General features: G+C 41.9%; 1 protein-coding gene and 1 pseudogene across 19 annotated transcripts in view; one reads left to right on the plus strand and one right to left on the minus strand.

The window, feature by feature from the left end:
- The window catches only part of ZNF143 (zinc finger protein 143), a 77,392-nt gene extending 60,324 nt beyond the window's left edge, over positions 1–17,068 (plus strand). For all 19 annotated transcript variants that reach the window (XM_002755031.6, XM_078340479.1, XM_078340475.1 and 16 more), the window contains 2 exons: positions 13,923–14,069; positions 16,080–17,068. In XM_002755031.6, the coding sequence (XP_002755077.2) occupies positions 13,923–14,069; positions 16,080–16,163 (231 nt within the window). In that variant the 3' untranslated portion in view covers positions 16,164–17,068. The remainder of the gene's footprint in view (positions 1–13,922; positions 14,070–16,079) is intronic.
- On the minus strand, positions 1,618–1,732 carry LOC118145903 (U6 spliceosomal RNA; annotated as a pseudogene).
- Positions 17,069–23,843: the final 6,775 nt, after the last annotated feature.

A 23,843-nucleotide genomic window follows, 5' to 3' on the forward strand; every position in this document is an offset into this window, starting at 1 on the left:
TAGGGTGTTAGTTGCATCTGCCCCATAAGGTTGATACAAGGATTGAATGAGGTAAAGCATATAAGTTACTCAGCCCACATATATATTAAGTGTTCATTAGTGGTAGCTATTCCTGTTACCATCATTATCAGATACTTAGGAAATAATTGCAAAATTTACTATTTAATTTTTTGAATATGTTATATATGCACATGGTTCAGAACTCAAAAAAATATATATAGTTATGTAATGAAACGTATTCATCCCACCCCTGCCTTCATCGGTTCAGTTCTTGCCTCCACAGATAATCAACTTTTATCAGTTTTTTGTGTATTCTGCCAGTCATTAAGCATATACAAACAAATAAATAGTCTTCTCCCCCTACCTTTTTTGTTAACTAGCACACAGCTAACATAATGGCTCTCTTTTTGTTTTTGAGACAGGCTAGAGTGCAGTGGCACGATCACAGCTCACTGCAGCCTCAACCTCCAAGGCTCAAGTATCCTCCCACCTCAGCCTCTGAAGTAGCTGGGACTACAGGTGTGCACCACCATGCCTGGTTATTTATTTATTTATTTTTTTAGAGATAAGGTCTCACTATGTTGCCTAGGCCTTGGCCTCCCAAAGTGCTGGGATTACAGGCATGAGCCACCATGCCCACCCTCCTTTTTTTTAATGGTAGTAAACTAGTCTGTTCTATATCTTGTTGTCTTTTAAACTTAACAATACATTTTCAAAATCTTTCTATGTCATTATATAGAGAGCTTTCTCCTGCCTCTTTTTTAAAGCTGCGTTGTACTCCACTGTATGGCTATGCTGTAATTTATTTAAAGTCTTTTGCTCTTTCATACAGCACATTACCTGGTGCACATGTGGTTTTGCACATGTGTGAGTAGATATGCTAGATAAATTCCTAGAGCAGGATTGCTGGTGCAAAGATACATGCATTGTTAATTATTATCAATGTTGCCAAACTTCCCTTCTAAGGTTGTGCCAGTCTCCATTCCCACCTGCAGGGTTTGAGAGTGCCTGTTCTCCTTCAGCATGGTCACCATGGTAGGATCAAACTTTTGGATTTTTTCCAATCTGATGTATTTTTTGTAGTTTTAATTTTCATTTCCACCAATCTGATTTTTTTTGTGGTTTTAATTTTCGTATCAAATAAATAACGTAATATATTTAAAAACTGTTCTTGGCTGGGCATGGTGGCTCACGCCTATATTCCCAGCACTTTGGGAGGCCGACGTGGGTGGATCGCCTGAGGTCGGGAGTTCGAGACCAGCCTGATAACATGGAGAAACCCCGTCTCTACTAAAAATACAAAATTAGCTGGGCATGGTGACGCATGCCTGTAATCCCAGCTACTCAGGAGGATGAGGCAGGAGAATTGCTTGAACCCAGGAGGCGGAGGTTGGGGTGAGCCGAGATTGTGCCATTGCACTCCACCATGGGCAACAAGAGCGAATCTCTGTCTCAAAAAAAGAAAAAAAATGTTCTTGTACTGTGCTAAAGGCAACATTGAGTCTCACTCTTGAAAAATAAATGAAGTTGGTAGTCTTATACACCCTGAAATGTAGAACTCAGAATCATAAAGCTTCTAGAAGAAAAGAGAGGCAAATAGTTTTTCAGCCTTAGGGTAAAGATTTCTTGGACTGTGTTCTTCATGAATTTGCAAGTCATCCTTGTGCAGGGGCCATGCTAATCTTCTCTGTATCGTTCACAATTTTAGTATATGTGCTGCCGAAGCAAGCACTCTTGGACTGTATTCAAAATGTACTAACAATGAAAGAAAGAAAACTGATAAATTGGACTTCATCAAAATTAATTCTGCTCACCAAAAGGCACTGTTAAGAAAAACATCAGACAACCCCCAGACTGGGGAAAAGATATTCATACTATATACACACACTATATTGACACAGTACAAGTCTAAAAGTGGACTTGTATTATGAATATGTAACAGGCTGGGCACAGTGGCTCATGCCTGTAATCCCAGCACTTTGAGAGACCGAGCTGGGTGGATCACAAGGTCAGGAGTTCAAGACCAGCCTGGCCAAGATGGTGAAACCCCATCTCTACTAAAAATACAAAAACTAGCTGGTATGGTGGTGTATGCTTGTAATCCTAGCTACTCAGGAGGTTGAGGCAGAAGAATCTCTTGAACCCAGGAGGCAGAAGTTGCAATGAGCTGAGAGATCTGGCCACCACACTCCTGCCTGGGTGACAGAGGGAGACTCCGTCTCAAAAAAAAGAAAGTAAAGCATATGTAACAGGTTTCTACAAATCAACAATAAAGAGATGAACAGCTATTAAAAATGAGCCAAAAAAAGTGTTTTAAAATGTACAAATCATTTAGTTTCTCATTAAACAGACCTCCTACAAAAGATACATAACACAAAAAGTGCACATCTTTTATCATCGAAGAAATGCATGTTAACATCACAATGAGAGAACATTTCAGACGCAAGAAAATGACTAAAATCAAAGACTAACAAAACCAAATGTTGATTTCTCCTGAGAAACTAGTGAGGAAACAACCACTACCACCACCTCCAAATGCTGGCAAAGATGTGGAGCAACTGCAACATTCATATACTGCTAGTGGGAGTTTAAAATGATGTAAATGGCCAATAGGCACATGAAAAGATGTTCAACATCATTAGTCATTAAGAAAATGCAAACCGGCTGGGCGTGGTGGCTCACGCCTATAATTCCAGCACTTTGGGAGGCCGAGGCCACTTTGGGATCATGAGGTCAAGAGATCGAGACCATCCTGGTCAACAAGATGAGACCACTTCTCTACTAAAAATACAAAAATTAGCTGGGCATGGTGGTGTGCGCCTGTAGTCCCAAGCTATTTGGGAGGCTGAGGCAGGAGAATTGCTTGAACCCAGGAGGCGGAGGTTGCGGTGAGCCGAGATTGTGCCATTGCACTCCAGTCTGGGTAACAACAGCAAAACTCCACCTCAAAAAAAAAAAAAAATGCAAACCAAAACTATAATGAGATACCACTTTAAACCCACAAGGATGGCTATTATTAAAAATCAAGTATTGGTAAACGTGGAAAAATTATCTTGAACATTGCAGGTTAGAATGTCAAATGGTACAGCCAGTGTGGAAAGCAGTATGTTCCTCAAAAAATAGAACACAGAATTACATGTGATCCAGCAATTCTCCTCCTAGGTATACACCCAAAAGAATTGATAATATAGACTCAAACAGGTACTTGTACACCAATGTTTGTGGCAGCATTACTCACAATAGCTTAAATGTGTAAATAACCCAGGTGTCCATTAACAGATGAGTGGCTAGACAAAATGTAGTCTATCTATACAATGGAATATTGTTCAGCCATAAAAAAGAATAAAGTATTGATAATATGGTATAACATGGATGAACCTTGAAAACATGCTAATTCAAAGCAGCCTGACACAAAAGGACTGTCGTACATTGTAAAATTCTGCTTATATGAGTTACCTTGAGTAGGCAAATTCATAGAAACAGAAAATAGAATAGAGGTTACTAAAGGCTCTGGTGGCCAGGCATGGTGGCTCACACCTGTAATCCCAGCACTTTGGGAGTCTGAGGTGGGCGGATCATGAGGTCAAGCAATTGAGACTATCTGGCCAACATGGTGAAACCTCATCTCTACGAAAAATACAAAAATGAGGGGGGCGTGGTGGTGCACGCCTGTGGTCCCAGCTACTTGGGAGGCTGGGGCAGGAGCACTGCTTGAACCTTGGACGCAGAGGTTGCCGAGATCCGAGATCTCGCAACTGCACTCCAGCCTGGCGACAGAGCAAAACTCTTGTCTCAAAAAAAAAAAAAAAAAAGGCTGTGGTAAAGAAGTGATAGGGAGTTATTGTTTAATAGATAGTTTATTAATGAGATGATGCAAAAGTTCTAGAAAATATCTAGTGATGATGGTTACACAGCATCGTGAAGGTATTTAATACTACTGAATTGTACACTTAAAAATGATTAAATGAGGCCAGACATGGTGGTTCACGCCTGTAATACCAGCACTTTGGGAGGCCAAGGTGAGCGGATCAGTTGGGGCCAGGAGTTTCAGACAGGCCTGGCCAACATGGTGAAACCCCATCTCTACTAAAAATACAAAAATTAGCTAGGTGTGGTGGCACACGCCTGTAGTCCCAGCTACTCAGGCTGAAGTGGTACAATTACTTGAACCCGGGAGGTGGAGGTTGAAGTGAGCTGAGATCGTGCCACTGCACTCGAGCCTGGGCAACAGAGCGAGAATCTGTCTCAAAAAAAAAAAAGGTTAAACGGTATATTTATATTTTATATAAATAAATATATATGTAATATATATTTATATATTTTTTTACCACAATAAAAAATAAATAACTGGGCCAGGTGCAGTAGGTCACGCCTGTAATCCTAGCACTTTGGGAGGCAGTGGTGGGTAGATCATGAGGTCAAGAGATCGAGGCCATCTTGGCCAATATGCTGAAATCCTGTCCCTACTAAAAAAAAAAAAAATACAAAAATTAGCTAGGTGTGGTGGTGCACGCCTGTAATTCCGGCTACTCGGGAGGCTGAGGCAGGAGGATCACTTGAACCTGGGAGGCGGAGGTTTCAGTGAGCTGAGGTCGTATCACTGCATTCCAGCCTGACGACAGAGCAAGACTCTGTCTCAAAAATAAATAGCTAGGCATGGTGGCTTATACCTGCAAGACCAGGCCAACATGGTGAAACTCCATCTCTACTAAAAATACAAAAATTAGCTGTGCCTGGTGGCAGGCACCTGTAATCCCAGCTACTAGAGAGGCTGAGGCAGAATTGCATGAACCCAGGGGGCAGAGGTTACAGTCAGTCAACATTGTGCCTCTGCACTCCAACCTGGGTAACAGAGTGAGACTCTGTCTCAAATAAATAAATAACTTTTAAAAATTTAGCTACAAATGTTTTTTTCATCCAGCCCAAAATGTCATATATATGCTTCTTAATGGAAAATTTGGAAAATTTAAAAATTATAAATGAATGTATTAACATGCTATTACATAGATGACCTTTTTTTTTTTTTTTGAGATAAAATCTCGTTCTGTCACCCAGGCTGGAGTGCAGAGGTGAGATCTCGGCTCACTGCATCCTCTGCCTCCCAGGTTCAAGCAAATCTCCTGCTTCAGCCTCCTGAGTATCTGGGATTACAGGTGCCTGCCATCACACCTGGCTAATTTTTGTATTTTTAGTAGAGATGGGGTTTCACCCTGCTGGCCAGGCTGGTCTTGAACTCCGGACCTCAGGTGATCTGCACATCTCAGCCTCCCAGAGTGCTTGGATTACTGGTGTGAGCCACCATGCCCAGCCAAACTTTTAAAACTTTATGCTTATTTATATGAAATGTCCAGGAAAGGCAATTTTATGGAGACAGAAAAACAAATTAGTGGTTTCCTGGGATTAATTTCAGATGGACACAACGGATCTTTTTGGGGTGATGGAAATATTGTTCTAAATCTGGATTGTAGTAATGATTGAACAACTGTAAGTTTACTAAAAACTATATGCATAAAATAGGTTAATTTTATGGTACATAAATTATATACCTCAATAGTTTTTTTGAAGTATTTTTTTTAGAAGTAAAAACTATAATCCCTTGAAATTAAAATAACTAGTATCAAAATTTAGCACTACCTAATTTCATCTTTTTTGTATGTAAATGTATGCAAAATTAGGATTATAATACAGTTTTTTATGCTCAGCTTCCACCTAACACACTTTCTCATATCAAATATTCTTTTGAAACAGTTTTTTTCCCTTTCACTGCAAGGGTTTCGGGGAGGGAAGGGAAACAGATCTAAAATGATTTTTAATATTTATAAAATGGTCCACCAAGTAGATATACCAAAACTTACTAATTTGTTCCACCTATACAAATTATTGTAAAAGTTTCTGCTTATTTTGAAACAAATTCTTGTATTAATGGTTTAAGGTATTTTAAGCTGCTTGTTTACATATTGCCAAATTATTTTTCAGAAAGGTTTAATAATCATGGATCTAAAAGCTTTCTTTTTCACTGTACTCTTACTATCATTGAGGATTTTTATTTTGTATTTACAGAATTAACAGGCAAAAGTTAAATTCTATTTATTTTCATTTGACCAGTATTGAAGTTAAACCTGTTTTTCCATATTTGCCTGCAGTCTTTTTTTTTCTTAATTGAGGTCAAATTTACATGACAATGAAATGCACAGGCCTTAAATTTACAATTCAGTGAGTTATGTTAAATATCCACTTATATAGCTAACATCCTAAACAAATGTAGAACATTTTTATCACCCCAGAAAGTTCCCTTGTGACTCCTTTCTAGTCATTCCTCACCCCCCCTTAGGCAAAAACTGTTCTGATTGAATTAGTTTTGGGTATTCCTTTTTTTTTTTTTTTTTTTTAGGCAGAGTCTCATCTCACTCTGTCACCCTGGCTGGCGTGCAGTGGCACGTTCTCAGCTCACTGCAACCTCCCCCGCCTGGCTAATTTTTTTGTATTTTTAGTAGAGACGGGGTTCCACCATGTTGGCCAGGCTGATCTTGAACTCCGTACCTCAAGTGATCTGCCCAACTCGGCCTCCCAAATTGCTGGGATTACAGGTGTGAGTCACTGCTCCCAGCTGAATTTTGCCTTTTTTTTTTTTTTTTTGAGGCAGAGTTTCCCTCTGTCACCCAGGCTGGAGGGCAATGGCGAAATCTTGGCTCACTGCAACCTCCCCCTCCTGGGTTCAAGCGATTCTCCTGCCTCAGCCTCCCGAGTAGCTGGGATTACAGGCACCCACCACCACACCTGGCTAATTTTTGTATATTTAGTACAGACAGGGTTTCACCATGTTGACCAAGCTGGTCTTGAACTCCTGACCTCAGGTGGTCCACCCGTCTCAGCCTGCCAAAGTGTTGGGATTACAGGTGTGAGCCACTGCACTGGGTGCTTATTCTTGAACATTACATAAATGGAAGCACAGCATGAACTTTTTGTGTCTGGGTTTTTCTTTTATTGAGACGGAATTTTGCTATCGTTGCCCAGGCTAGAGTGCAATGGTGCTATGTCAGCTCACCACAACCTTCGCCTCCTGGGTTCAAGCAATTCTTCTGCCTCACCCTCCCAAGTAGCTGGAATTACAGGCATGTGCCAACCACCCGACTAATTTTGTATTTTTAGTAGAGACAGGTTTTCTCTATGTTGGTCAGGCTGGTCGAACTCCCCACCTCGGCCTTCCAAAGTGCTGGGATTACAGGTGTGAGCTACCTTGCCCGGCCTGTGTCTGGGTTTTTCTGCTTAACATTTTAGATATTTATTCATATTGTTGGCGTGTAATAACAGTTTATTCTTTTTTTTATTGCTGGGCAGTATTCTATTGTAAGAATATACCACAGTTTGTTGATCTATTCTCTCCTTGGTGAGCATTTGAAATGCTTCCAAATTTTTATTATTATTAATAGGATGGCAATAAAAATTCTATTAAAAATGTGCTTGTAGACATATACTGTCATGTCTTGGATAATTGCCTATTTGTGGAATTGCTGGGTCATAGAATAGAGGCATATTTACCTTTCTGTGATAGTACCAAACATTTTTCAAAAGTGGTTGGGCTGTCATACACTCAACTAGCAATGTATAAGAGTTCCATTTGTTCAGTGCTGCTTCTTGTGGTTAAAAAAATTTTTTTTAAATAGGCTGGGCACAGTGGCTCACACCTGTACTTTGGGAGGCCAACGTATTCTTGAAGCTGAGGTGGGAGGATCACTTGAGCCCAGGAGGTTGAGGCTTCAGTGAGCCATGTTCATTATACTATATCCTGGGTGACAGCAAAACCCTGTCTTCTAAAAAAATAAAGAAGAGTAGGCCGGGTGCGGTGGCGCACGCCTGTAATCCTAGCACTTTGTGAGGCCGAGGTGGGTTGATCACCTGAGGTCAGGAGTTCAAGACCAGCCTGGCCATCATGGTGAAACCCCATCTTTAAAGAAATAAATAAATAAAAGGAAAAAAAAATTTTTTTTTAATAAAAATGAAGAGTTCTGTTTGTTTCATTTTATCACCAACATTTGGAGTTCTTAAAGTTTTAGTCATTCTACTGGATGTGAAATGGTCTATCATTGTGGTTTTAATTTACATTTTAAAAGCTAACGTATCACTTGGTTATGATTTATTTACCTTTTTGTATTTTGCTGGATTCAGTTCACTAATACATTTTTTAAAGACAGGTTTTTTTAGAGCAGTTACAGGTTCACCACAAAATTGACAGGTAGGTACAGAATTCCCTTACACTCCCTGCATAGCCTCCTGGATAATCAACACTCCCACCGGAGGAGCACATTTGTTACAGCTGATGAGCCTGCACTGACACATCACAGTGTCATCAGGATTCACTGTTACTGTTGTACATTCTATAGGTTTGGACAAAAGTATGACATACATTTATCAATAGAGCATCATACTCTATCAGTATTTTTACTGCCTTTAAAATACTCTGTGATGGTTTGCTAATAGCTTGTTAAAGATTTTGGTGTCAGTGTTTATGAACCATATTGATCTATAATTTATTTCTTATGAAATTATAAGAAAAAGTTTCATCTCAAGTTTCAAATCAGCATTGGGCTTGCCCCATAAAACAAGTTGGGAAGTGTTCTTTCTTTTTTTTCTTTTTTTTGGATTTGAACACAGGATGAGAAGTGTTCTCTTCTGTACTATTTTCTGATAGTTGTGTAAGACTGGTATTATTTCTCCATAAAAGCTTGGTAGAATTAATCAGGTCACCATCATCTAGACCCAGAGTTTTCTTTTTGGGGAGGCTTTTTTTTGTTTTTTTGTTTTAAACTATGGATTCAAGTTTTTAAGTAGATCTATACTATTCAGGTTATCTATATTTTTTTGTATCCATTTTGCTAAGTTTTGTTTTTGGAAGTTTGTTTCATCCAAGTTTTTATATTTATTGATATAAAGTTGTTAATACAATTTTCTTATCCCTTTAATAAACATAGGATCACCTGAGGTCAGGAGTTCAAGACCAGGCTGGCCAACATGGTGAAATCCCATCTCTACTACAAATACAAAATTAGCCAGCCTGCTTGCCTTGGTCTCCCAAAGTACTCAGATTATAGGTGTGAGCCACTGTGCCTGGCCCTTATTTCCTTCCATTTACTTTTTGTTTAATTCTTCTTCTTAAGGTAGAAACTAAGATCATTGAATTTAAACCTTCTTTTCCGATATAAGCATTTTTTTTTGAAACGGAGTCTCACTCTGTCACCAGGCTGGAGTGCAGCTACTTGGGAGGCTGAGGCAGGAGAATCACTTGAACCCAAAAGGAAGAGGTTGCAATGAGCCAAGATCGCACCATTGCATTCCAGCATGGGCAACAAGAGCAAGACTCTGTCTAAAAAAAAAAAATCCATAGGATCTGAAGTAATGTCCCTTTTGTTCTTGATCTCTTTCTAGGGCTTTATGAATTGTATTAATTTTTCACAGGACAAGCTTTTACCCTTTTTTTGGCTAGTTTTCCTATTTTTTGGTAGAGATGGAGTTTTACTGGCCAGGTTGGTCTCCAGCTCCTGGCTTCAAGTGATCTGCTTGCCTTGGTCTCCCAAAGTACTCAGATTATAGGTGTGAGCCACTGTGCCTGGCCCTTATTTCCTTCCATTTACTTTTTGTTTAATTATTCTTCTTAAGGTAGAAACTAAGATCACTGAATTTAAACCTTCTTTTCCGATATAAGCATTTTTTTTTGAAACGGAGTCTCACTCTGTCACCAGGCTGGAGTGCAGTGGCACGATCTTGGCTGACTGCAACCTCCGCCTCCCAGGTGCAACGATTCTCCTGCCTCAGCCTCCTGAGCATACATATATATAAATAGGGACATCTCATCAGAAACAATGAAGGACATAGACAATTTAAAGTGCTGAAAGGAAAAATAATTGGCAACCAAAAATTCTATATCTAGGCCAGGTGTGGTGGCTTACGCCTGTAATCCTAGCACTTTGGGAGGCTAAGGCAGGTGGATCACCTGAGGTCAGGAGTTTGAGACCAGCCTGGGCAACATGGTGAAACCCCATCTCTACTGAAAATACAAATATATATATACACATAGATACATACATACACACACACACACACACAGAAGATATATATTTATATAAATATATATACACAGAAAAAATATATAGAGGGATACATTGTGAAACAATGTACACATATTTTGTTTGTTTTTTATTTTTCTTGTGTCCCTGTATACAGTACATCATTTTTTTTGTTTTTCTTCTTAAACAGGTTGAGCATTTTTCCTTACACAGGTTGAGCATTCCTAATCCGAAGTCTAAAATGGTCCAAAATTGGAAACTTTTTTTTTTTTTGAGACAGAGTCTTGCTCTTGTTGCCCAAGCCGGAGTGCAATGGCACGATCTTGGCTCACTGCAACCTCTGGCTTCTGGGTTCAAGCGATTCTCCTGCCTCAGCCTTCCGAGTAGCTGGGATTACAAGCACCCACCACCATACCCAGCTACTTTTTGAATTTTTAGTAGCAACAGGTTTTCTACATGTTGGTCAGGCTGGTCTCTAACTCCTGACTTCAGGTGATCCGCCCACCCCAGCCTCCCAAAGTGTTGGGATTACAGGCGTGAGCCACTACTCCCAGCCTATTTGGGGTTTCAGGGTTCTTCAGATGGAGAATGTATATTAATTTGTCTTTGAGTTAATTTACTCACTTTTTTTTTTTTTTTTGAGACAGAGTCTTGCTCTGTTGCCAGGTGCCAGGCTGGAGTGTAGTGGCTCAATCTCGACTCACTGCAACCTTTGCCTCCCAGGTTCAAGCAGTTCTCCCGCCTCAGCCTCCTGAGTAGCTGGGATTACAGGCGCGTGCCACCACACCCAGCTAATTTTTGTATTTTTAGTAGAGACGGGGTTTCACCGTGTTGGCCAGGATGGTCTCAATCTCTTGATCTTATGATCTGCCAACCTCTGCCTCCCGAAGTGCTGGGATTACAGGTGTGAGCCACCGCGCCCAGCCAATTTACCCATTCTTTTGCCATCATTGCCTTCTGTTTCGCCCATTCAGATAGTTGTTTGTTTTTTTAAGAGACAGGGGTCTCACTATGTTGCCCAAGCTGATCTCAAATTCCTGGGATCAAACAATCCTCCTACTTCAGCCCCCTAAGTAGCTGAAACTACAGGTGCAAGCCATTATGACTGGGTCAGATAATTTTTATTTTTGATACCGTAATTTTCTATTGTAGAATATCTTTTTCTTATAGTTTTCATTTGTCTGCAGACATCTCTCTTGTATTCATTCATTATGACCATCTCTTCCTTTTAGCCCTTCAACATATTTATAATAGCTTCTGTAAAGTCATTGTCCACTAATTCCAGCATATTGGTAATCTCAAGGTCTGTTTCTGCTGATGTCATTTTCTCTTGTCTCTGAGTCACATTTTTCTCTTCTTACATTTTGTAATTTTTAATTAAAATTTTTTTTCTTCAAATCTTCTCTTGTGAGAAGCAATTGTAATTTTTTTTTTCCAGATGGAATCTTGTTCTGTCGCTCAGGTTGGAGTGCCGTGGTGCAATCTCAACTCGCTGCAACCTCTGCTTCCCAGGTTCAAGAAATTTTCCTGTTTCAGCCTCTGGAGTAGCTGGGACTGCAGGTGCCAGCCACTATGCCCAGCTAATTTTTGTATTAGTTTTTAGTAAAGGTGGGGTTTCACCATGTTGGTCAGGCTGGTCTTGAACTCCTGACCTCAGGTGACCTGCCCAGCCCGATTTGGCCTCCCAAAGTGCTAGGATTACAGGCATGAGCCACTATGCCTGGCTAAGCAATTGTAATTTTAAAATTATATTCTGGACTTGTGAATGACACATTATGGAGATTCTGAATTTTGTTATCTTTCTCTGGAGAATATTGATTTTTTTTTTCCCTATTAGCTAGTTAAGTTACATGTTATAGCTGGGTTTTGAACTTTGTTAAGGCAGGTCTGTTTCAGTGTTGCCATTAGGTCTTAGGGTGAATCTTTAGCCCTGGGACATAATCTTACCTCCTAACTTGGTAAGATTGAAATTTCAAATTCCGTCTCTTTTTGGTGAGTTGCACTGAAGATTCTTAGCTTCTCAGCCTTCTAGATGTTGCTTGCTGCTAGTCTTATTGGAACATTATTGGACACTACAAATATTGTGTTTAGGCGTCTTAAGGACTTGAGGACAGTTTATATAATTGGGGGGCTCCCCACTCATATTTTGTGCTTTCTGGGCTATCCTTCTCAATGTACTGCTATTCTGTCAACCCTGGACTCCATAACTGTAAGTTGCCCCATGCTGCTCAAACTGGTTAGTACCCTCAATGGGAAATCTGTTTAAACACAGAAGTAACACAGTGTGACTCTCTTCTTTCAAGAATCCCCTCTAGTTTCTTCCTGCTTTTCATTGCTCTTCAAAACCTTCAAATAGTTGCTTTTTCATATTTTTGTCAAGGGTTTATAGTTGTTACCTGCAGGAAGGTTAGCACAATATAAGCTATTTAGACATTGCTGGACTGAAATCTGTTTTTCTTATAGAATTAGAGAACATTACTCGGAATGATTCAAGCTAAATATCTATTAGCTTAAAATGTAGCCTTTTTTTGGCCGGGCACAGTGGCTCACACCTATAATCCCAGCACTTTGGGAGGCTGAGGTGGGTGGATCACAAGGTCAAGAGATCGAAACCTTCCTGATCAACGTGGTGAAACCCCGTCTCTGCTAAAAATACAAAAATTAGCTGGGCATGGTGGCGCATGCCTGTAGTCCCAGCTACTCAGGAGGCTGAGGCAAGAGAATTGCTTGAACCCAGGAGGCGGAGGTTGCGATGAGCCAAGATCACGCCATTGCGCTCCAGCCTAGGTAACAAGAGCGAAACTCCGTCTCAAAAGAAAAAAAAATGTAGCATTTTTAGTGGATTAATAGCCAAGTAAAACAGCAGTTTTCATTTTTATTTTTCTCTGAATTTGGCTGAGTAAAATTTTAGAATATCATCTAACAGAAGTAGTTAATGGCCATTTTCCATGTTATCTGCATTTTTAAAAAGTTGTATTTATAATGTAAGAGCCACAAGAGCACTTTTTTTTTTTTTGAGATGGAGTTTTGCTGTTGTTACCCAGACTGGAGTGCAATGGCACAATCTCGGCTCACTGCAACCTCCGCCTTCTGGGTTCAAGCAATTCTCCTGCCTCAGCCTCCAGAGTAGCTGGGACTACAGGCGCACACCACCATGCCCAGCTAATTTTTGTATTTTTAGTAGAGACAGGGTTTCACCTTGTTAACCAGGATGGTCTTGATCTCTTGACCTTGTGATCACCCGCCTCGGCCTCCCAAAGTGCTGGGATTATAGGCATGAGCCACCACGCCCGGCCATCCACAAAAGCACTTTTAATCCCTTGGCTGGATGCTGCAGGAAGAATATGGAAAGATTCCATGGAGTCAAAATGGGAAATGAGAATGAGATGAGATGTTGTTGTTTGTCAGTAATACCACTGGTCCTTTCAATTTTCCTAGTTAAATGGAAATTAATTTTAAATGTGACAAGTAAACAGGAAAAATTATTTTCTCCTGTGATCCAATCTCAGGGAAAAAAAAGGACATTTGAGGTGCAAATTAGTCCACATGCATAGCTTCCCAGGCAGCCACTTAGGGGTAATAGAACCTAGGTACAGCCATATCTCCCTGGCTCATGGGGCCTGGCATAGCAGATCCATTTCTCCAGTGTCCTCTACCTTATTTTGCCATTGGCTCAGTTCATAACCTTAAATAATGAGCCTCAACGTCCTCAAACTTCCTTTCTGTGTTAGGCTTTGAAAGTCTATGGTCAGAAGAGTTTTTTGTTTTCAGTTTGAAGACAAATTGTATTAAGTAGACCTCAACCTATTTAAAACGCAGATTTAATTCTTCATGTGCATGGTTTGTTTTGTTTCACTTAAGGTTGCAATTGTAGCTCAAGACTTGGCAGCATTCCATACTGCCTCATCAGAAATGGGGCACCAGCAGCATAGCCATCACTTAGTAACCACAGAAACCAGACCTCTGACCTTAGTAGCAACATCCAATGGCACCCAGATTGCAGTTCAGGTGAGTACAAGGGCAGGCTGTCCTCAGTTGACAGCAATGCTGCTCATAGCTTTTAACTTTGTACCCTGTACTTTGTGTATAACCTTCACAGGAGGCGAGGTGCAGAATAATCTCTATCACCTAGCCTACTTTTAGAAAATTGCTGTTATTTGAGGTGGACTCAAAGAGACCAGCACTTTGTTCTCTATCTGTCTTTTGCATATTCTAGGGGAATTTATAGCAAGGAAAAAAACCTTCCAGGTATATATTCATGTCTGCCTTCAGCCAGACATCTTTACTTTCAAAATGAAAGTTTAATGAGGCAGGAGACTATAAAGCACTTAAGAGATATTCCTTAGAGAGAAACCTGGTGGAAACAAACCCTAAATAAGTCCTCTGAGAATCCCTGCACAACCCCCATTTTAAAGTGGGGAATGTCAGAAGATTTAGAAGGAATCATTCTCTGGGAAGCACAGAATTTAGAATCTTGGGTGCAGCCAGGCACGGTGGCTCATCCCTATAATCCCAGTATTTTGGGTGGCTAAAGTAGGGAGGTGGCTTAAGCTCAGGAGTTTGAGATGAGCCTGGACAACATGATGAAAACCCATCTCTATAAAAAGCACAAAAATTAGCCAGTTGTGGTGGTGGGTGTCTGTAGTGCCCAGCTACTTGGGGAGGCTGAGGCAGGAGGATTGCTTGTACCAGGAGGTTGAGGCTGCAGTGAGCCAAGATCATGCCACTGCACTCCAGCCTGGGTAATAAATGAGACCCCATCTCAAAAAATAAGAGAGACCAGTCTGGGCAGCATGATGAAATCCCATCTCTACATAAATACAAAAATTAGCCAGGTGTGGTGGTGTGCACCTGTAGTCCCAGCTACTCAGGTGGCTGAGGGAGGATTGCTTGAGCCAGGGAAGTTGAGACTACAGTGAGCCTAGGATCACACCACTGTACCCCAGCCTGGGCGACAGAGTGAGACCCTGTCTCAAAAGTGTAAGAATTTAAAATAAAATAGAATCCTAGGGGCTAGGTGCAGATTACCTGTCCTTAGGGAGAGTTTTTTTTTCCCCCATGTGTTTACTTGATGAGTTAGAACACACTCCAGAAAATTTTGGCTGTTGTTTTATATAATTTATGGATATAGAAGGAGCTAAAGGCTGAGGAAGCCCTCTGTCTTTCTTGACTGAGTTAAGCATCTTTTGTCTCTTGCATGTATGAAGATTTTTTTTTTTTTTTTTTTAGTTTTTATTTATTTAAAAAGAAATAGAGATAGGGTCTCACTGTGTTACTCAGACTGGTCTTGAACTCCTGGGCTCTAGTGATCCTCCCACCTCAGCCTCCCAAAGTGCTAAGATTACAGTCATGAGCCACCGTGACTGGACTGTATGAAGAGTTTATCAAAATCCAAAATAAATTTTAGGCTGGGCATGGCAGCCCGGGGGCTGAGGTGATTCTCCCACCTGAGCCTCCCCAAAAGCTGGGAATACAGGTTCATGCGGCCATGCCAATTTTTGTATTCTTTTTCTTAGTAGAGATGGGGTCTCACCATGTTGCTCAGGCTGGTCTCGAACTCCTGGGCTCAAGCAATCTGCCTGCCTCCACCTCCCAAAATGTTGGATTACAGGCATGGGCCACCATGCCCTGACAAGACTTCTTCATATCACCAGGCTCAGCTGCACCTAGGATTCTAAATTCAAAAAAGAAAAATAAATTGCATTGTATTATCATCCCCTTCAGGAAATTGTTTTGAGCTTTTAATGATTGGGTTAGCAGTAGTATCTTAATAATCCCAAGTGTCAGAATTACAAAGAGAAGTTTTACTGCTCTCATAACATTTCTTTTTTTTGTTGTTGTTGTTGTTAATCAATGAGAGCTTGTAACGTTGCTCAGGTTGGCTTTGAACTCATGGCCTCACCTCCTCAAGCGCCAGGACAAATGCCCACCTTGGCCCCCTCTCATAACATTTCTTTGGCATTTTCTTGAATGTGGCTTTTGAATTGTTAGCATTTGATGTTTGTGTTCCTGTTTTAGCTTGGAGAACAGCCATCTCTGGAAGAAGCCATCAGAATAGCATCTAGAATCCAACAAGGAGAAACACCAGGGTTGGATGATTAATCCCTAGAACAATGGAGCAATAAAGCAGGAGTCTCTCATTTTCTGGCAACAGAAATCCATGAAGCCCGGGCCAAGGAAAATTAGAAGTTTTCCATTCCTGATACACTGTACACATTTTTATGCAAAAGTGGAGAAGATTTTATTCTTGACACTTTTGTGTATATAACCCTTGGAATAGATTCTCAAAGTGATTCATTGTGTACAAGGAAGTATGAAATTAGGGCAATACAGTAAATTTTCATGTTACTCTCTTATCAGATCACAAACTCCTAGAGTCTACATGCAAGAGTAGTAAAGTCTTATGGGAGTCTTATGATGGATTTTTAACTTCCCATGAAAAAAATAAAGGCTGTATCTAAAATGTGAAAGGGTCTATATGTCACACAATCATAATTCCAAAAGCCATTATGGATAATAAAGGATGTAAAGCCTTCAGATATTTCCCCAGTTAGTAGAGTGTCTGCGGATTTTGTTCTATATATTTGTCCATTTTTATTTGTATCTTCTGGTTTGCAGACTTTGAATAATTTATAGCTTCCCATCCTTGTTAAAAACCAGCTCTTGAAGCTGAAATGCTAATTATATTGGCATTACATTGGATTATGTATAAAATCATAAAATTTGGTTATTTAAAATTAAGAAGTTAAATCCAGTGGTTTTATTAAAAGATTTTGCTTAGTATTAAGTTTTTGTAACTGTTTAAAAAAAAAAAAAAAGAATTCTCAAAGTTTAACCACATGCTGGTGCCCAGGATAACAGTGTTGTAATTGGAAATGGCTTTACTCTGAAAATTAGGTTAGCGGGTTGGTGTAAATTATTTATTTTTGCTTATGTACTTTTGTTTTAAAGCTTACTTACCCCAAAGTTTATTATTAATTTTCAATACAGTGATTTTTAAAATGTTACTTTTATATTTATTTGTTAAATAGGTGGGGGTTATGAGGGGAATGGTGCAGAAAATACCACAAGTGTAATGGGGTGTGACCTAATACACATATTGAGAGTATGTTGTATGTCAAGTACAGAATAAGTGCTTTTCCATATACTTTTATATATTCACAACAATTTTGTAAGACATGGATTTACTACTCTGTTTTATATATGAGGAAACTGAGAGTCCCGGAAGGCTGACAGTCAACCAGCCCTTGAGAGGCAGGACCTAAGCGAGAACCTAGACTTTCTGGCTCCGAATCCAATGTGTTTTCACTGCACTGCAGTTACCTCCTTAGATGCTCATTTGTGGCAGAGATTATTAAGATCTTTGGTGAACTTTGGTGATTTCTGATTGCCTAATGAACTGAGCAGTGGAAAAAACCAATGTTGGAAATTCACCATTCACAAAGGTCAAAAAAAAAAATGAAGGTCTGTTCTGCAGCAGCCCCTCCTGTACTGTCATTCACCTTGCTTTGTTTGCAGAGAGCTGAAATGTGGCCTTTTCTTTTCAAGCTTTACAGTAGAAAGGGGGAAACATTGTGCTGTTTTATTTACCATAAATGTTATCTTTGATCAGGTTCTTTGAACTCTTGCTAAAAAGGATCATGATTTAGTCATCTGAAATAGGAAACCCTTCAGGGCTGGACAGAGCTTTTCCTTCAAAACCCTTTATAGATATATAACATCAGCAAAAGCCCTAGTCACCCACAGATCCAGTCTTCATTCTTGACAGAGACACTTAGACACACACAGAACTTCCCCCTGAGGCCCACTGAGACTCAGAAAGGGGTTGGTGGGCTGGGATAAAAGACCAGAATCTTCTAAATCGCAGGGTGGTGTCCAGCTTCCCAGTATTGGTCCTGGCTAATGGCCAGGAGCTCCTACCCACTGGACACATCCAGGCTGCTGTCCCAGGACCAAAAACCAAGCTGTCCGCCTCCCATGGGCCCTTAGATCTGACTTTGCTCACATTCCAGGGTGTTTCTCTTTACTCCCAGCACTTTTGCCAGTTGGATTGGGCAGGGCTCAACCTGGACTGTGGTGAGCCTGATTATCCCTCAGCTCAAAAGGAAGTGACTTCCTACTGGTACCTAGAGAAAGGGCCCAGGGGCACTGCTGGTTTTCCCTGACCTGCCTTCTTGGGAATGGCCTCAGGAGCCTAGTGAGGTGGCCTGCCTCCTCTGGAGGAAGGCTGCAGTTCGTGTGCTGACAGTTGTTAGGAAAGCTGCTGTGGGGTCTCTCCAGAGTACAGGTCGCAGAAACATCCAAGGTTGAAAAATCCCAAAAAGGCACTTGAAATAAGAGTAAACACTGGCAAACAGAGCCAGGTGGGGCATAAATCTATGCAATTTGATCCAGACAGTGCTCAAGGAAAACCTCTCCAACCAAAAAAAACCCACCCTACTTTGCCCCAGACACAGCTACTACAAAGGTCACTACAAAGAAAATGTTCATTGCCTGCAGTCTGCACTCCTTGTAAGAACTTAACAATTAGAGTAAGGGAGGAACGTGGCTTTCTTAATTCTCTACAGGTGGCAGCTGCCCAGAGAGCCAGCTCTCTCCTTCCTCTCCTACCCACCCCCAGGCCTTCAGGGGCAAACTAACTTTGTACAGTGTCCTGTGCTTGCTGCCTGCCTTCCCACAGGACAGCCCTGAGACTAGGGAAGCAACTTGGGAAATGGTGGACTCAGTGCTGAAACTGACAGCTCCATTTATCAACCCGCAGCATTTACTATCTGGTACTTCTGGCTCAGGTAAGATTATAGACTAGTCAATTATTGGGAGATCTCAGCAGTGATCGGGAGTGGGATGTGAAAAGGAAGGGGGCAGAGCTGAAGTGTTGAAGAGGAAAAGGGAGCATGTGGGAAGTGGAGAAAAGCTGCCTCAGCCTCCTCCATGATAAGCACTTTCTATACCTAGGTTTCCTTTGGATGAGGACTTTTAAGGAATACTCCAGCCAAATAGTCTCTCTTCTTTTGCCTGAGGAATGGGACTGGCTTCATGGGCATGGGACTAGTACAGCTTGAACAAGAACCTCCACTCAGAATGGCTCTGCATTTGGGGTTCAGTGCAACATGATTGCAGTCTTGAAATTCTTTTTATTAGTTATTTTTGAGACAGGGTCTTGCTCTGTCACCTAGGCTGGAGTGCAGTGGTGCGATCAGGGATCACTGCAACCTCCTTCTGGGTTCCAGTGATCCTCCTACTTTAGCCTCCCAAGTAGCTGGGACCACAGGCGCTCTCCACCACACCCATCTAATTTTTGTATTTTTGGTAGAGCTGGTGTTTCACCATGTTAACCAGGCTGGTCTCAAATTCCTGACCCCAGGAGATCTTCCCGCCCCGGCTTCCCAAAGGGCTGGAATTACAGGCATGAGCCACTGTGCCCAGCTGCAGTCTTGATGTCTATCTTTGTGTGTGTTTTGTAAGTGAAGTCCCTTGTATCAATATGTGCTGGGGGCTTAGCACCTGAGCTTACACACAGCTCTACCTGCTCCTGCCTCCCTGGAAGTGCTCTCACCACCAGTTCCCCACCTGGCCTCTCCCTCCTCGCCCTCACCCTGCAACTGCTGCCACCCTCTACCCTTGGAGGGAGTCTGATCCCAATGCAGGGAGGGTTGGGGCATGGTGGTGGCCATCCCCACTCCAGGCTGGCAGCACCACAGTGCTCTCGGTGGACAGCCAGCCTTAGTTGAGCCTTGAAAGGGGCAAGCCTCTCGCCCAGCCCTTTACTGACAACGTCCCAGCTCTGAGTTTTAAAGACACTGGTAGCCCATTTGCTGTAGGCTGCGGTGGCAGGCCTATGGGAAGGGGAGACACCTGGAGGAAAGGGAACCTGGAAGCTGTCAGACTCAAGAGAGCACCTGCCCACAGGCATCTGTGAGGTCCCATGCCCTGGAGGGCTCTCTCTACCCGCTCTGGGACTGGAGGAATCTTCTCTTCCTCCTTCCAACTTTCCTGAGTCTGGCTTGTGTTTGTTGTGCCTTGGAGCCAGCAGGAGATAACCCTCCTGGGATGAGCCACAAAATTCGAATTGTGTAATTTTAGTGATTCCAAATATGAGATAAATATTCTGATATTTGCATTTAAAATTGGGATTGTATAATATAAAAGTGGAGAGTAAAATTCATGACAAAAATTTTAGTAGTTTTTCTTTTTTTGAGACAGAGTCTAACTCCGTTGCCCAGGCTTGAGTGCAATGGCACAATGGTGCAATCTCGGCTCACTGCAACCTTTACCTCCCGGGTTCAAGCGATTCTCCTGCCTCAGCCTCCCGCCATCATGCACGGTTAATTTTTTTAATTTTGTAGAAACAGGGTTTCACCATGTTGGCCAGGCTGGTCTCGAACTCCTGACTTCAGGTGATCCACCTGCCTCAGCCTCCCAAAGTGCTGGGATTACAGGCGTGAACCACTGTGCCCGGCCACCATTCTATTTTCTGTCTCTACAAATTTGACTATTGTAGGCACCTCATATTATATTTGTCTTTTTGTGTCTGGCTTTATATGTACCCTTAAAATATGTTTTTCCTGTGTTTTGACCAAGAGGTCACACATTTTCATTTTGCACAGAGCCCCACAGATGATGTAGCCTGTCCTGCTGAGGAATGCACTTCTATTAATCCTTCTATTTTTGCTGCAGATGTGTGACCTGTGTTTTGGGAATATATTATCTCTTGTTAGACGATGGGCCCATCCAGGAGTTAACACTTAAAGGAGCCCATCATCTAACAAGATGGGCTCCTTTAAGTGGTAACTCTTGTTAGATGATGGGCTCCTTTAAATGGTAACTCCTGGAGGCCTTGCAGAGAAGCAGGGTGCCTCTAGCTGTTCCCTCCAGCTCCAAACTCATGTGGCTTGAGATATACAGAGAGATTCCTCAGTTCTCCATCCAGGAGTTTCATTTTGCTCCTAGAGCATGGCTAAAATGGAAGGACAGAAAGTCTTGCTCAGAATGAAGAATGCTCAAAATTCAGGATAATTGCATGAATAGTTAAAATTGCCTGGCAAAAGCTTTTTCTGCTCAAGTTTCTGCATTCAGATTGTGAAAGAGAAACTGAATCTTGGGACTTAAATTTACTATGCCAAAGGGAAGATTAAGCTTGGGAACTGAGTCATGCAAGCAAACAAACAAACCCAAAACAAAACAAAAATGGTCTTTCTTTTCTTACCAAACAGCTGTAATTTCACATGCTTACCATATCGTACAAAAAGTGTAGATTGACTGAGCATGAGACTAATGCATAATTGACTTTTCCTCTACCCCCTTCTTTTCATATGTGAAAGGTAGACTCACTGAACTCTAGGCAGAGCCTCACAAGAATGTAACTATTTGCCTCACTGTTACCCACCCTCCTTTTTTTTTTCCTCCCCTCATGCTTGCCCTTTCCTCTGTGAAAGGAAAATAAAAACTTGGGACCCTAATTTCAATATGCCAAAAGAAAAATATTAAGCTGAAAGCTGAATTATCCAAGAGGCTGCTTTTCCTTTTGTTGCTAAGCCAGTGGCTACAGATAAAAAGTTAAATATCTCTTCAGGTAGCTACTCTATGTTCACCTTAGCTTCTGTAAAGATGAATATATGATTGACTCTTCCCCTACCTGCTCCTTTTCTCTTGCTGCATGTGGATTTGGTCATGTGACCATACCCTGTGTCTTTCCCCTCCAGCCTGCTTTTCCCTTTTAAATATCGAAGCTCTCAAAACCATCTTTGGAGAAAGGCACAAACCTGTCTTCTAAGTGCCCGTCCTTATTGTTGGCAACATAAGTTTCTAAATTAACTGTGACCTATCTCAGATACTTTTTGGTTTACAACTCTTGAAATATTGAAGTTCCCCAAATCCTCTTTGGAAAAAGCACAGGTCACAGATCCTACTGTGACTTGGGTTTCTTTTTCCTCAGCCTTGGCAAAATAAATCTCTAATCAATTGAGATCTGCCATGGTCACATTTTGGTTTCCAAGACGAAAGAAAATGGGATTTCAGCTCTAATGCCAATTCCAAATTTCTTCCTGCTTCATCTCACTGCTGCAGGGTCACTGGCACTGACAGGTCACAGCACACAAAAGCTCCCCGAAAGCCTAAGCACCTTCGCTAATCTGCCCCAAAGCCTCCCAGCCTAGGATAGTGATATGGGAAACAGCTGTAATCTGGACTGCAGACTTAGTACCAATGTCCTCCACACAAATTCTGCAAATTCTAAAGAAAACACAAAGGTAAAATCTCTGCTGCCCCAAGGGGCTTGGCTTATCTTTTTAAATAGGAAACCATTACTCCAAGTTAGTGACAGGGTTTTCATGCTGATGAGGGCCCTGGGAGGGCAGTAGGTCCCGCTTGAGGGCAGCTCCCGCACTCACCTGATGTTTTATCAGATAAAACTGATTAGGCAAGTTTCCCTAATGTCTTAGGGCTTTTCTAATATCCTGAAATCGCTTCATGTTCTTTTAACCGAAAAAGCCAAAGCGACAGAAAAATGGGAGCACTTTTTTTTTTCTACAAAGGTGGGCTTCACTATTGAGAAGCTGGTGGAAACTTGGGTATTTCAAAGCCAAAAAGAAAGGAGCTGGTTAATGAATGAAAGGCAGGATGATGGGCCCTGGGGTCGACCACCAGCAGGAGGCACTGTGGAGGTTCAGGGAGCAATCCATCTGCTTGCTTCACCATTTCTTTCTGGGACATATGAGACAGCCTTGAGAGGGGCTGTCAAAACAAGTCAAGTGATGAGAAGAACCCTGACTGCCTCAGGTTACTGGAATGTCACTCAGGAGGAAATGCCCTCACTAGACCTGGAAGACAAGTTTTGTCTCCTTGCACAATCTTGACAGTCACTTTTGGCTTTATAGCCAGTGCTGACCAAGATAATACTTCCAGGAGTAGCTCTGATTCGGCCTCCTGAGATGCCAGTTGCAATCCTGTGACAAGAAGGTGCTGAGAACTGAATATCATTCTTACACAGGCACTTCCAGGGCAAATCTATGCCAGGCCCAAGGAGTCTCTGGCCCCAGCCACTCATTCCTACCAACATCCCACACTCTTTTGTTTTTGAGACAGGGTCTCGCTGTGTTGCCCAGGACAGAGTGCAGTGGCACGATCTTGGCTCACTGTAACCTCCGCCTCCATTTCCAGCAATCTTCCTGCTTCAGCCTCCTGAGTAGCTGTGATTACAGGCAAGTGCCACCATGCCCGGCTAATTTTTGTATTATTCATAGAGATGGAGCTTCACTATGTTGGCCAGACTTGTCTTGAACTTTCCTGACCTCAGGTGATCCACCCACCTCAGCCAATCAAGGTGCTGGCATTACAGGCATGAGCCACTGTGCCTGAGTTTTTGTTTTTGTTTTTTTTTAGATGGAGTTTTGCTCTTGTTGACCAAGCTGGAGTGCAGTGGCACAATCTTGGCTCACTGCAACCTCCCCCTCCCAGGTTCAAGCCATTCTCCTGCCTCAGCCTTCTGAGTAGATGGTACTACAGGCTCAGGCCATCATGCCCAGATAATTTTTTTTTTTTTAGTAGAGACAGAGTTTCACCATGTTGGCCAGGCTGGTCTCAAACTCCTGACCTCAGGTGATCCACCCACCTTGGCCTCCCAAAATGCCTGGGATTACAGGCATGAGGCACTGTGCCTGGCCCATTCCACACTGTTAAACCCAGGCCTGAGGTGAGGCCAGGCTGCTGTAGTATTTGCCATTCTGCATGGCTTTCTACAGTCTCAAGAGAAGGTCCATCTGAATGCCCTTTCTGTGGAAAAAA

Source organism: Callithrix jacchus, chromosome 10, assembly GCF_049354715.1.
Source record: "Callithrix jacchus isolate 240 chromosome 10, calJac240_pri, whole genome shotgun sequence".
In the NCBI taxonomy this organism is placed as follows: Eukaryota; Metazoa; Chordata; class Mammalia; order Primates; family Cebidae; genus Callithrix; species Callithrix jacchus.